The 15,263-nt window shown below is 38.9% G+C and overlaps 2 protein-coding genes across 2 annotated transcripts in view; one reads left to right on the forward strand and one right to left on the reverse strand.

Moving 5' to 3' along the window:
- The window catches only part of LOC145263843 (uncharacterized), a 649,003-nt gene that overhangs the window by 553,830 nt on the left and 79,910 nt on the right, over positions 1 to 15,263 (reverse strand). The window contains exon 3 of the mRNA XM_080120917.1: positions 7,261 to 7,299. Within this exon, the coding sequence (XP_079977043.1) occupies positions 7,261 to 7,299 (39 nt within the window). The remainder of the gene's footprint in view (positions 1 to 7,260; positions 7,300 to 15,263) is intronic.
- Positions 1 to 15,263, forward strand: part of LOC145263845 (uncharacterized) — a 624,663-nt gene that overhangs the window by 409,189 nt on the left and 200,211 nt on the right. The window lies entirely within an intron of this gene.

Below are 15,263 nucleotides of genomic sequence, written 5' to 3' on the forward strand. Positions count from 1 at the left end.
AAGTTCTTCTGGCTGTAAGGTTTCCGAGTCGACTATCGTCGTAGTCGTCGTTCTTCTTTCGGTGCGTGCGTGCTCTATATATACTACTAATCAGACGACGGTGTCACTCTTTTGTGTGTCCCGTCTTAATGGTCGTTCCTATTCTCTACATGCCCTCCCCCCACCATGTGACCACACTACCGTCGTTTTGTGGTCATGTGACTGGAGAATTCCGTGTAGTAGTGAGTTGGTCCTTGCATTTGAGGGGAAAGTGGCCTTGGTGCTCGTGTTACCCTCATGCTGCGTCGTGGGACCGGACTCGTCTGCATTGGCTTGTGGTTGATCGGATCTTGGTCCACCTCCATATCTGTTTCTGATGTGTCACAATCAGCTTCTTCCACCTCCATCATCTCATGCATGTTGCACGGTGGTTTGCTGTCCTCCCTTCTTGGTGTTTGGGGAGGTGGTTGATGGGGTTGTTGAGTGGGTGGATACTCCGGCGTATCCATGACCGGTTTGATTTTCCTGAGGAAACGGCGATTGCGTAATGTGATCCTGCCGCTACCATCCAACCGTATCCTGTACTGGCTGTTACCCATTGTCTCGACGACTCTCCCAGTTTTCGCCCATCGTCGTGGATTTGGTCCCTCCTGATTCTGCACCTGCACAGACTCGCCGACTCGGAGCTGTTGGAGGGGGCGGCTGTGTATGTCGTACTGTTCTTTGTTAAGTACGTGCCTTTTCGCCATCCCCCTCTCTATCAAATCTCTGGTCTCCGTCCAACGCTTGTGGATGCAGTATTTTTTGCGAAGTGCGGGGAGATGGCCCCTTACTGTTCGACCATATAGTATTTCCGGCGGCGACAATCCAAGGTCCTGACTGGGCGTATTCCTATGAGTCATCATCGCCCGTGCTGCCCGATCATGATGTAGGTGTCCGTAGCCATCAACGCAGTCCATCAGCATTTTTTTGGCCGTTTTTACGGCCAGTTCAGCTCGGCCATTACTCTGGGGGTAATGTGCAGATGATATGCGCCTTTTTACGCCCCAGTCTTCTAGGAACGATTTGTATTCTAGTGAATCGAATGGTGGCCCTCCATCGGATGATATTTCCTCCGGCGCACCATACGTGCAAAACCAAACCCTCAGGGCGTTACACACCGCTGCAGCCCTTCCTGATGGAAGTGGTGCGACCTCAATCCAACCGGTATATCGGTCCGCGTATACCATGTAACTTTTCCCGTGCATATCTAGCAAGTCAGTGACTGTCTTTTGAAATGGGAATTCCGGGTTTATGGGTGGCATTAGAGGTTCCCTAGGCTGGGATGGGACGATCGAATTGCAATTCCGACATTGCGCCCTTGTTTGTCGGATGCTGGCGTCTAAACCAGGCCAAAATAACCGTTGTCTGGCGTTAGCCAACATACCATTCGCCCCTTGATGGGCGGAGTGTAATGCCTCTAACACCTCGGCTCTAAGCCGTTTTGGTATCAAAATTTTGTCCCCTTTTATGGGTACCCCTTCCAGACAATATAGTTGGTCTGCCATCGGCCAGAATTGCCGGATTTCTGGTGGTAGTTTGTGGCGTGACCTTGGGAACCCGTCTTGAATGTATGACGCCAATGTTCGGCACTCCTCATCGGTGGCTGCAGCTGCGACTATCCTATCCCAGGTGATCGCTCGGAACTTGGGGTCATGTGCGTATGCAGCTATGATGGATGCTTGTATACTCCCCTCGATTTGCTGGGAAGTGTCAGTGCCCTTTAGTCTGCTGTGTCTTGACGGCGCCGGGTATCGGGATGTGCAGTCCGGTGCTGCGTTGAGTTTCCCAGGAACATGCCTAATCTGGAACCTGTACATCAACGACCGCTCCTTGAATGAGAACAGGTGGGGATTTTTTATATTCTCAAGGATCTGATCCGAGAAAATTTTCACTAGGGGCTGGTAGTCCACGGTGACCAATAGGTCTGGGGATCCCAGGATGAACATCCTACAAGACTCCAAGCCATAAATCAGCGCTAGAGCCTCCCCCTCTATAGGGGAATAACGAGATTCTGCATCTTTCGTGAAGCGAGACCCGGCCAAAATCATCTTCCAGTGGTCCTTACCACAGTTGGGACCTAATTCCGTTGGGCATTGGCAATGCTTCTGGAACAGAAAATACCCAATGCCAACCTTACTGAAGTCGGTTGAAAGGCAGGTCGCTCTGTTCATATCGAAGGTTTTCACCCCTTCTTCGATTTTCTGAACGATATTCCTCTTCGACTCTTCAAAAAGTCTATTCAATGTGTCATCCCAGTAAAATTTACGGTTCTTTGTCCGCAGCAACTCTCGAAAAGGGGTCATTATATCGGCCTGTGCAAATGTATACGACACTTGGTTAACTAAACCAAACCAGGACCTGATACCAGTAATGCTTGTTGGGGTCGGGAAATTGAGAATAGCCTCCGTCATTTTTTTAGTTGGCTTCACGCCGTCCGAGGTTATCACAAAGCCGGCAAATTCAACTTCATCGTCAGCAAATTGAAATTTGTCAGGGTTAAAGACTATCCCACTTTTACCACAATGGGTAATATAGTCCACAGTATGCCAGAAGGCCAATTCTAAGGACCTGTCCCATAGGAGTGTGTCGTCTATACACCGGGTCTTTCGAGGCATGTCAACTGTGATGTCATCGAACCGGCGCGTGTACTCGTCCCTGGATGCGTGAAAACCCTGGGGAGCCCTGAGATACCGATAACGACCCCATTCCGTTATGAACATGGTCGCGTCCCGGGCTTTTGGGGAGAGTGGCAGACTATGGTACCCATTCCATGCGTCCAAGACAGTCTTTTTGGTTTGGGCAGACACCACGGACACCTGATTAAAAGGGGACGGTGTGTGATGAGTCTCTCTCATCGTTGCTGCATTCAATTTTTGTAGGTCTACCGTCCTTCTTGGTGACCCGTCTTTCTTTGGAGCAACTACCATCCTCGAACACCAGATCGTAGGTGTGCCTGCTGGTACCGGTTCGATAATACCCAACGCAACATCTCGATCCAAATCATCCTTTATCCTTTTCTTCCAGTGATGAGGGACTGGAATGGGTGTGTGTATGGCCGATGGTTTCGCCCCCGGGGTAAAAGTTATATCCAGCGGCCTCCCTAACATGACTTGTAACGGTTGATGGGGGCAGGTGTTGAATGCGCTGGACTTAAAGTGTTCACGTAACCACTTCTCTAACCGTTCCCTATTATCTCCAGTGGGGGTAAACGGGATCCTCGCTGGCTTGTCCGGGACGGATTCTCTTTTCGGACATCCACACGGTGCTGTCCCACTTTCTGAAGCCGATAAATCGGCCTTTGATACTCGATGCGGGAAGTCGCGATTGATTACTCCTAGGTCTTTGAGGGCCGATTCTGACAAGTAGAATCCTGACGTGTTTTCTGAAACGTAGACCACTTGTCGCGTTTCCTTCTGACCGAGCTTAATCTGAGTCAGGACCACCCCCTTGATATCTAGGGGTTCGTCTGTGATTCCCCGTATCCTGTGGGTGGTAGGTATCAGGATCCTGCTGGTGCACCCTAATATTTTCAATATTTCTGGGCCACTCGAACATGTCTGGGCACCGGTATCTGCAATGGCCTGGATGCGGTGTTTTCAACGGCTTACTCCCTTATCCAAAGCGCACCCGAATTTAGCCTGGGACTCTGGTATCAGGGACACATCGACCATTAATGAGGGTGGTGGCTCAGGGGAACTTCTCCTGAACCCACCACTGCTCCATGCAAGGTGTGGCACTGCTGCTATTCTACCTTTTTGATTGTAACATGCCGGTGCCCCCTCCATTCTGCTGCCGAAAATATTCGATTGACGTGTGGCATCGTTTGTTGACTCCGCCGTCGACCTCTCCTGTTTCCGGCACACTCTTTGTAAGTGGCCTGTGACGCCACAATTAAAACATTTTAGCCTCCTCGCCGGGCAGTTCTTCCGCCCTTTTAACCCACTGGGGTGTGAGGTCCTCCCACACCCTTCACAAGGACTATTCTGAGGGGTTTTGAGCGGCTGCTCCTTCCGAGATGGGTTTTTCTCGGTTGTTAGTAGGCCAAAAGTCGAGTGTCCCTCTGAGCCTCGTTGCAACTGAGGAGCAGACGTCTCTGTAGTTTCTAAACTAACCAGCCTGTGAAGCTTCTGCTCCACAGTGGTTAGAATATTTGCTTCGGCCAGCAATTTACACTGGTACTCCGCATTTGCCAGACCGGCTAAGAGTTGGCCAGCTACCATGTCCTTCGAATAGTTTACGGCTTGCCGGCAGTTCACGTTGGGGCACAGAACCGTGAAATTGCAAAACCGTGCCTGGGACCGAAGCTTTGCCAAGAACTGTGCGGGTCCCTCCCCCGTCTGTTGTCTGATGTTATGAAATTTATGTCTATGCATCTCCGGGTGTAGACCTTTCACTGCAATGAACTGTATATGCCTTAAGAGTTGTTCCTCTGTGACAGAATTGAGGGTTTCAGGCCCAACTAAGTCAAATAAAAGTTTATTTACCTCATTTGAGCAGGCTGTCCTTAGTTCATTGCGGATTTCCACGGGGTCGGTAAGGCCGCACATTTGTTTGTATCGGGCCCACGAGTCGATGAAAAGCGCCCAGTCCGCGTCAGTGAATCCATGTTCGATACGTGGCCAGTCTGGTTTCTTGGTGTTAGACCGACTCGAGGCACTCCCTCCGCGAAGCTCATTGTTTTCTCTTTGCAGATTTATTATTTGTTGAATCAACTGCATGTATTGGCCGTCCTCGTGTTGTCCTGACGCCATTATACTCCAAAAATCGTGCAAAAGAAATTATGTTGAAAAATAAATCCTGTTCGTAGCGCCATGTAAGGTTTCCGAGTCGACTATCGTCGTAGTCGTCGTTCTTCTTCCGGTGCGTGCGTGCTCTATATATACTACTAATCAGACGACGGTGTCACTCTTTTGTGTGTCCCGTCTTAATGGTCGTTCCTATTCTCTACACCGGCCAATGCACGAGATATTATGGACCAACTATTCTCGATTGGTTTTAAATCGGGGCTTTGACCTGGCCAAAATATCACATCAATTGAATTATTAGAAAACATTTTTTGTGACTTTAGCAGTGTGTGCAGGGGCTTATCATGTTGAAAAATAATGTTCTGGGATATTCCCAGCTTCTGGATACTTAGTAACAGTCCTGTTTCTAATATTCGAATGTATTCCTTTGCATTGATTGACTTCTCACATCTAATAAGTTCCCCAACTCCTGCTGCAGTAAAAGTTCCCCATACCATTATCCCTACATTCCCGTGTTTAACTATCGATTTTATGCAACTTGGCCAAAATCTTTCTCCAGTTCTTCGATTGCACTGTTCGGGAGCATTAGGAGCATCACTAACAAGACAAAATCTTGATACATCTAACCAGAAAACATTCCTGAACCAGTCTGTATCTTTCTTGCCATAACATGAGAAAAAAATCTCTTTCTATCATTGATGTTCTTCTTAGATAAAAATGGCTTCTTTGTACACCTTTTAGAGGAAAATCCCATTTCTTTCATTCGTCTAGATATTGTATATCTAGAAAGAGAATTTCCAGCCCCTGTTTTGAATTCTCTGCTATGGTCAACATAAGTTTTCTTTCGATCCTTCAAAGCAGTTAATTTAAGCCTGTGGTCATCCTTCAAAATGGATGCTCTAGGGCGACCAGATCCAAATTTCCCTTTTACCAAGCGTTCAACTTCGAACCTTTGACCAATTACAGAAAGAGATGTTTTCACATTTTCTTTTCTTAAAATATCAAAAATCTGCTTGTAAGTCATTTTGGACTGCTTTAATCCTGCAATTCGGTTTTTTATATTCTCGCAAAGATGCGGTCTTACCATTTTTAGGATTAATTTTTCCACTTATTATTATATGCTATAATAATAATGATCTGCAAAATAGGAGTTTTCAGTTAAAATTAACAAAAATTCATGGAAAAATATTGAAAAATCGATTTCTTCCTTCTTTCACTTGTGGCCCACTTTTTTGCTCATATGTGTATGTGTGTGTGTGTACATATATGTGTGTGTGTGTATGTGTGTACATATATGTGTGTGTGTGTGTGTGTGTGTGTGTGTGTGTGTGTGTGTGTGTGTGTGTGTGTGTACACACCTGTGTCTTGTATATATACTTGTTTTTATTTCTTACTTGTTTCAATCACTTACTGGTGTATATCAAAGTGTCTTTGATATCTAATGAATGTGTGTATACAGAGTGTAGAAATATTCATTGTTTCCTGCATGTACATAGAATTTTCGTTGTGTGTGTAGCCGCTCCTACATGAATACATGTAGTTAACAAACGTGACACAAACCTTTATAGACAGCTTTTCCAAACGATAATACATATGCTTGTCTCAGATCAAAGAAATCACATACCTTCTTATTGGTCTAACCTCCTAAAAGAACGCCGTAACAATGAGTTATATTTTACATGGGTCTTATGGCTTTCCTTGTTGGAGTTTGGCACACTGAATCTCTTTCTACATGTTCACTCGTTACCCTGCCCCACTTCCAACAGAATCATCCGCATGTCTGTTTGCTAACGCATTTCTCGCCAACTAATCAGTTTGATCTCTGCTAACTATTACGTCAGAAAAGCAAACCAAATCACGTGTCGTTCACGTGAGCTAAAATCTGTTTACTTCTCACCAAATTCCACAACTACTCTGAAAATTCCTAAATCGACTTTATTTTATTTCCACGTTAAATTCCTGACTAAACATTCCTAGCTGTAAATACACATTTTCCAAAATGTAATTGTTTTGTTTTTCTAATAATAATAATAATAATTGACCAGGTTACCTGGCATTGTCCGGTCAATATCTAACATGGAGAGGTTTTTTGGTTTTGTTTTTTTACATTGGCATCACCACTTATCAAGGCCAAGAGGCCACTCGAGGATAAGGGTTAAAGAGTGTACAGTAGAAATTGGACAATATAGTAATCATTAGTAATGGAAATTTGGTAAATTTGTTAACTTATATGGAACGGCTCATCAAAAACTTGTTTACGTTAGACTTGAAGACAACCATATTGTAGTCAGCTGGAAAACAGGAAAACGGAAGACAATTCCATAGGCGTGCAGTTCTAAGAAAGACGCTTTGCTAAGGGCATGGCCCAGATAAGACTTTGGTTTATCCTTACATTTTCAAATGGACGTATGCAGTTTCATAACTAAATTATACATTTTTTAAATCGTAGTGTGCTTGTAAAGAAAGCATCAATATATTACATCATAATACTTACCGATAAGGACTGATTGACCCCATCTGTAAGATCTTCAGTCTGAAATCATTTATAAAAATCCGTTAATAAATCGAAATGAATTAACAATGTGAAAATTTACAAATACAAACAATTATTTTAAAAAAAAAAGCATGAAAATTATGAAAATATTAAAACGGACAAGTCAAAAAAACACTCAAAAGTGCGACTTTTAGTTTAGCTCTTGCAGAGGTTTCTTTCAATTTCATTTCATTGATATTCTAAACTTAGCGAGGGGTGCCAGGCCTTACTGGATGGTAAAATATGCTTAAATATATTTTAATTCACATAGGTTTTGTATTTATTATTACAGAACCAATTCTGTATTGAATATTATATTGTACCTAATATATAGTAGTGATTTTAAAAGTAAAAAAAAAAAATGACTTGTATCGAAACCAAAACATTTAGCGCTCCAGCCATGTCTCCTATCAATAAATAATTCTTTGTGGTTAACTAGTGCATCAGAAAGTTCACTCAAAGCTTTTATTAATGACTAGTGGGGTGGGGTTGGGGTGTAGGGCTTGTCGGGTAATAAAATTCGTTTAATATATTTTAATTTGTGCAGATTTCATATTTATTATTATAGTGTCAGTTCTCAATTGAATATTATATATATTCGTACTAATTTCAAAAGTTTTAAAATGACTTGGGTGCCATCAGCTAGAATCGAAACCAAAACACTTAGTGCTCCAGCCACCTCTCCTACCTATGTAGCTATTGAGAGATTGGTAAGAAAGATTTAATATTAAAAGACTTGAAGAAATGAATTGAATTTGGGCATGCACAGAAAATAGTAAAAATATGTCGGCACACTGAAATGATAATTTTTGCATTTCAACTGGCCGACATATTTCTGTACGCGTTATACATCCACCAATCCAAAGAGTTTACTCGTTATAAACCATCCTTGGTGTATGATTACTATTTCCTGTTAATTTAAGTGTTACGTGACCATTAATTTAAGAGTTTATTGGTTAAATATTTACACACTGACAGACAGACATGCATACATACATCTACTGTTTTATTTTTATAGATTAGATTACATCCACTCTCCATATCAAATTTTGTGCAATTTTAATCGATAACTTCCGAGAAGCTAAGATTTTACTATTATTGAAATATCCATACCCAAAATTGGATTGTTAAACCAAATAATGAAGTGCTTTTGTTTTTATACATAATGTGATTGTTAAAATAAAAAAATACAAACATTATGATATAAAAAATGAAAAATTACTTGTATTATAATGTGTCAAAATTATTATCATCATTTCCAAGAAGGTCACTTTGACATATAAAAACATTACCAATACAAAGACGAAGAAAAGCAACAAAAAGACTTGGTGGATAGAAACAACCGAACAGTTTTATTAAGAAAAAAAAAACTAAAACAAGAAACTTAGAGCCCAAAAAAAAGTTCACAACTGTCTGCTGCCAAGATTTTGCTCTCAGCTACAAAGAAAGGTTCTTTGCATGCAATAAGTATGAAAGATAGAAAGAAAAACGGGTTGAGTAGGCTTTTTACTAATTACTGCTGTTTTTTGTGACATAAGATTTCGATCAACATAGGTTTTTTAGAAGGTAGTAATACTTTTAGCAAAGTCGAAAAGAGTTTCTTCCCCTTTAAGTTTACTTTTTGTAATGTTGTCTTTTTTAAATAAAAGTCTTCTAGAGTCGATTAGTAGAATTATCTGTAGACAAAGTTAACTTATTATCTGAAATAATGTTCCTAGAGTGTTCTTTTAGCGAAAAATTTATTTCCTCATTTTTCTGAAGGAATAACCTGTAAAAAAAAACAAAAACAACAAAAAAAAACAACAGTTCTTCGTATCTTAACATTCTCTGAAGAGGCAAAAAGTCCGGTAAAAAAAAAAAAAGAAAAAAAAAAAAAACTTCCTCGTTTCTTCTTTGAGGCCAGTCAGAATAGAAATATTCTTCAGGCGAGGATCAAACTCACAACCTCCAGATTATGAGACTGAATAGAAATATTCTCTTCTTTTGACTTAGAAAAACTGCAGCTTGTGACGTGTCCGTTTTCTTCAGGCCTTAATAGGAAATATCTAATGACAGACACTTTCAATTCAATCTTTCCTAGTGAGAATATTTCCCATATGTGTGTTTGTACAGATTTTCAACGTCCATTTTCAAGATTTTCAAAGTTTTTTTAAGGCCTTCTCCAGACATAATTCAAGGTTTCAAAATAAAATTTGCAGTTGTTTTTATAATTCACAGCAATTCAAAAAGATCAGGTCGCCAATGGATAGTCCAGACTGCATAAAGAAAGATATTTTTTTTAAGAATTTAATTTTAAAAAAATTTAGTTTAAAAAAAAAAATTTTTTGAATTTAAAAAAATTAAATTGTACCGTTAAATTCCTTTTAAAAAAAATGAAGTAAAAAAAATAGAAAGAACCGAGACATGTGCATGTGAGTATTATGTTTTTTCTAAACAGTTCATTTCTTGTAAGAAAAAAAAATACTCAAGCTGAGATCGAAACCAAAATCTAAAGACAGTGAGTCAAGTTCAATAACCATTAGGCCAGCTCGCCATGATCTTTAAAAAGTGTTTACAGACCTACTTATTTTTAACATAATGAATCTGTCATGTGAACAATTTGCACATGCACAGTCATGAAACAGTTGACAAACAGATAAAAATCTGATGACTCCGCCAACAATCAATTTTTTAATTTTAACCCTTTAGCAGCCTCCCCCTTATTCCAGATGAAAACCGATTAAAAAGTTTTCCACATGGTCTGACTACCCTCTATACCAAATTTCAAGTCTGAAGATCAAAAATTTGTTGAGTATATAGGTTGAGAGTTGTCTACAGACACACATTCTTACTTTTATAGATATATAGATTAGTAGAAAATATTACAGTTCTGAATTTTTTAGATGGCAAATTTGTGGCAAAATTTCAGGAAAAACTAATGGACGATTATCTGGCAATCGTCCAGACTAATGGACACACGGACAGATGCATGCACGCCACTGAAAACATAGGTCCCTCTCCAATAAATCAGGGGACCAAAAACACTCTACCTAGGGTACATATTTGTTGGGGGTATGATTGTCCTGTCATGGGGTTGGTTTAAGCTAATCATTCTGTTAAGTAATATAAAATCATGCATATACAATGATTTCAATAAACTTCATTTAACTAGTCTTTTTTGTTTTTTTCTTTTTTTTTTTTCATGTGGGTCACTCACATTTCATTGTGAAAATACTGTTTAAAACCAGGGTATCATGTTTCTGAATTTCTGAGACGAGGATTGGTTATTTGTATTATATGGATTCTTTGGACTACTGTTCTCATCTTGAGTGTTATTTTCACATTTCGGTCAATGTAACCTCTGACCTTTTTTGTCAAGTTCAACAAGATACACCTGAAAAAGGTCGATGTAACTTTCGACCACAACTACCGATTTCGATTCTTTGTAAATCTTTAAATATTTAACTATAAAATGGTAATTTTGTTCGGATTACAACACATACTAAAACAAAAACACATGTTAAATGCGTATATATTTTCTCAAATGTAAAAACATATATATGGGGGTGGGGGTTTATAGATTTTAATTTTACTGGAAGTTTAAAATCAACAAATATTTATTATTACTATCAGCAGAGGAAAATTTTTGTTTCAAATAAAATCAAAAAAAAAACAAAATAATTAAAGGAATCGTTTTTGGCATCGGAAAATAGGCACAAAATTTTCAGATTCCGTTGCCCCAAAATGTTCCGATTTTTCCAATCCCCAATTTCAATTAATCGTCCCAGCGCTAATAGTAGTATAAAAACATGATCTCAGTGGCTTTCAGTTTAGAAATTAACAAGTTTTTTTTTTTTAATTCTTTTTCATGTGATCCACCTGCATTGGAATGTGAAAATTATGTGCACAACCAGAGTTAATGTTCTTATCTGTCCCTGCCTAACTAAGCCAATGGTTCCCAACAATTGTGCCGCGGCACACTAATGTACCACAGAATGATTATTGGTGTGCTGAAAAGAGATAATAGCTAGAAGACATTAATTTCTTAATCATTATGACACTGCTCAATTCTAACTCTAAGTAAAACAAATGAAGCATGCATGGTTCCCCGTGAATGCACAGTGAACAAGGCATAAAAAATGACTAAGTTCAGCATTTGTCCCCCCCCCCCGCACCCATTTAGCCACAGCAGTCCGAAGGAACGTCAAATCCTAGTGAAAATGAATAAACGGTGCAGTTTTAGGCCTTAACATATGTAAATTTGAGTTCTGCAACATGCAAGAAAAGAAATAACTAAGTCCATCATTTGCCCCCTTCCCATTTAACCCCAAAAGTCCCCAAGGCCTTAACATATTTAAATTTGAGTTCAATACCATGCAATACTGTTAATAAATAGACATACACAGAAAATTTTGGACAAATATGGTAAAATAGTCCCAAAAATGGAGTCTTTTTATAGCCCTAAAAGAGCCCCTAAGGCACATCCAAGTGTTATCGCAAAGTATAGACAAACAAAATTATACAGAAATCAGTTAGTTACAACTTTTCAGAAAGTTTTATAAAAATTCAAGGCATCAATTTTTTTTAATAAGCACAAAAGTGTTCATTTTAGCAATTTTAATCTGAAAGGCACCCCTAAGGGGGGCAACAGGAGTTTTCCTGGAAAATCCATTCTGTTACTTTTTTTACTCATATCATGTTTAATGTTTGTGCAAAATTTCAAAAAAAAAAAAAAAATGCAGACAGACGAACGGGCAAGGGTGAATTTACAGGTCCACCCTCATTTTGTTGGGGGACCAAAAAAAACAAAAAAAAAAAAAACAGATCAAAACATTACTGCAATTCTCAACTTCGTATATGAACTGGGATTTCTTAGCTCAATGACATTAAAAATAAAAAACAAAGTCTTTAAAATATTGAAGAGCTATGAGTGTGTGTGTCTCAAAATTTGCTCACGTAGTACAGCAGTAGTTAAAAAACACCAAACACAACTGTCCCACTGACGTTCACCATTATTATTCTATAACAGATATTGAATACAGAGTACTTCGTTCAAACTCCTTCGCTTAATGTTCACAGGAAACATTAGTTTGAACAGATATATCGAGAGCATTGCCAAGGCTGCTGTGAAGAAGGTGGGCTCTCTCTACCGTGCTAGAAAATTACTTACGCCTAAAAGTATCCTGTACCTCTACAGGGCCACTATTCACCCATGTATGGAGTATTATTGCCACATTTGGGCTGGTACATCTGCTACTAGTCTCCTGGACAGGGTTCAAAAGAGAGTCGCCAACCTGATAGGTCCCGAACTGTCATCTAAGCTTCAACCTCTGCCCCATCGACGAAATGTTGCATCCCTCTGCATGTTCTACAAGTATTTTAATGGTGGATGCTCTGACGAACTACAACAAGCCCTTGTACTCCCCTCAACGGAAATACCCCCGACAAAACCGACAAGCAGCTAAATCCCACTCCTACACAGTAGAGATCTCTAGATGTAAGAAAGCCTTCTATTTTAATAGCTGCTTCCCCAGAACTGCTAGACTTTGGAATTCCCTTCCAAGTTCCTGCTTCCCCAACTGTACTGACATGCAGAAGCTCAAGTGTAATGTGAATAGACATTTTGCTGCTCAACTCTCTAGATTATGTCCCTGATAGTAGCGCCCTACACCCAAAAGGCAACGTGCCTTGTTTGGGGTGAAAATGTAATAAATAAAAAATGTTGATTTATGTGAATAAAAATTCTCCTCGTATAGTCTTCTTTGTTTTTATTATTTTCTTGTAAAAATGCTTTATGAACGGAAAATACTTATTCCTTATGATAGGTGTGCCACAAAAATTTTTTTGAAAATCAATAGCTTTTTTATGATTCATATTAGTGATGGGACGAATAATTGGAATACTAGAAGTTTTTCAAAGTATTGGGAATCAGCATTAGAGCTGAATAATTCAGACCGATTTCGATACAGGATATACTCATATCAATAAAAATTCTGCTCATATAATCTTTGGGTTTTTTTTTAATTATTTTAATGCAAAAAGGCTTCATGAGTATAAAGTATGTATCTTTTTGTGATAGGTGTACCACAAAAAAAATTATTTTTACATATCAATAATGTGCCACCATGTAAAAAAAAAGGTTGGGAACTACTGATTTAAACGATGCAATATCGCAGATTTGGCAGCATGTATCAGCAGAGATGTGTGGAAAAACAATTTGCAATTATCACGTTTTGAAGACACAAAAAAGGGGAGGGGGGAGAGGAATTGAATAAACACGTGTTAATCAGTGCTGCTGGAATAGCCATTCATTCAACTACTTGCTATCGGCCGCCAATTACACAAACGATAAAAGATTAAGCAGTGAATAAAACTCTGCTTCTGATTGGCTAATAAACAAAAGAGAATTAATACTTGTGGCTAATTATAGAATCTTACAGCAGCAGTAGCAGCAGATGGCAGTAACAAACAAACAAAAAAAAACACTACTATCACTACAAGGACTGTGAAAGCTTAACATACAAAAAGAAAATCTAAATTACTGATTTAGCCAGGTTAGTTGACATTAAGTAGTGGGATTTTTAAAGGTTAGAGATTAGTGTTCACTAGGAATGAAAGATCTCCTCGGTAGATGGGCGATGAAGATGGGTAGGTAGAGGAAAATCAAGACGGGGGAATGAGAGTTCTGGATAACAACAAAAAATGATTAGAAAGTATAGAGTTTCTCAAAACAGGACAAAAGAAAAATTATTAGAAATTAAAAAAAAATCACTATCATGATATCTCAACTTGGATATGGATTAAGGGGGTTTGTATTACTATACACACAGATTCGAAAAAGTTGTCAAAAAAACAAATATATAACAAATAAATGTTATCAAAGGAAAGAGAAGTTACTTTTCTACCTAACTGGATCATTTTTGTGTGTTTTTATTTAATGTAACATGTTCATTCAGCTTGAAAAACATACAGTGTTTACCAATATATTGGAAAATTTCAAATGGCGCCCAACTCACTGTTGAACATGGTAAGTTTGGGAAAATTAGTTAAAAATAAAAAAATATACAAAATACTGATAGAAACCCACCGAATATATGTCAGCCTATGTCACATTAACATATATTGAGCGAGTTTCTGACAGTATTTTGTATATTTTGTTATTTTTAACTCATTTTCCCAAACTTACCATGTTCATCAGTGGAGACCACTGGCCGCTGCCAGCAAGAAATCAATGGTGAGACGCTGTTATGATAATGCAAATTCATTTGCAAATTTTACCAAAAGACATGGAGAGAACTGGAAACCGTTTCCAGGGAACACCACAGGTTATTGTCAAGGAGATCTCTGATGACTTGTGTGAAAGTTCCTTGTGAGCCAATAATAATAATAATAATAGTAGGTTGATGCAAAAATAATGTTGTTTTTTTGACATTTGACTATACATATGTAAAAATGACATTATTTTTGCACCAACCTAATAATAATAATTGCGACAAATAGATTAATACCTTTAGTTAAATCGCAGCCCTGGAGCACAAGACCCCCCCGCCCTACTGTTCGCTAACATGTTGGGTACAGAACTAATCTCTCCATGTACATCTCTAAACTATCTTTTCTTCTCTCTGACCACCTGGCCAATAATCAATCTACGTAACACGAAAAGAACAATCACCCCATCTTTATTACGTAATTTTACTAATGTTAGTTATGAAAACTAACATTTCTTTTCGACAAGTTAACATACCTGGTACATATTTTAACATGAATATTTTATCTTTAAATACCTAATCTGTTTCGATAACATTCCTTCTGTGATCCAAACATTCCTTTTTGTTACTGAAATATTTCTACTAACTAAACACTGACATTTTCTGAATTTTGGAGACGAGGATTCGTAATTTGTATTATTTGGATTAATCGGACGACTCTTCTCATCTAGAATTTCATTTTTATGTTTCGGTCGATATACCTTCAGACCTTCTTCA

The sequence above is a fragment of the Euprymna scolopes genome, chromosome 39 (assembly GCF_053919585.1).
Source record: "Euprymna scolopes isolate OS-2025 chromosome 39, ASM5391958v1, whole genome shotgun sequence".
Lineage (NCBI taxonomy): Eukaryota > Metazoa > Mollusca > Cephalopoda > Sepiida > Sepiolidae > Euprymna > Euprymna scolopes.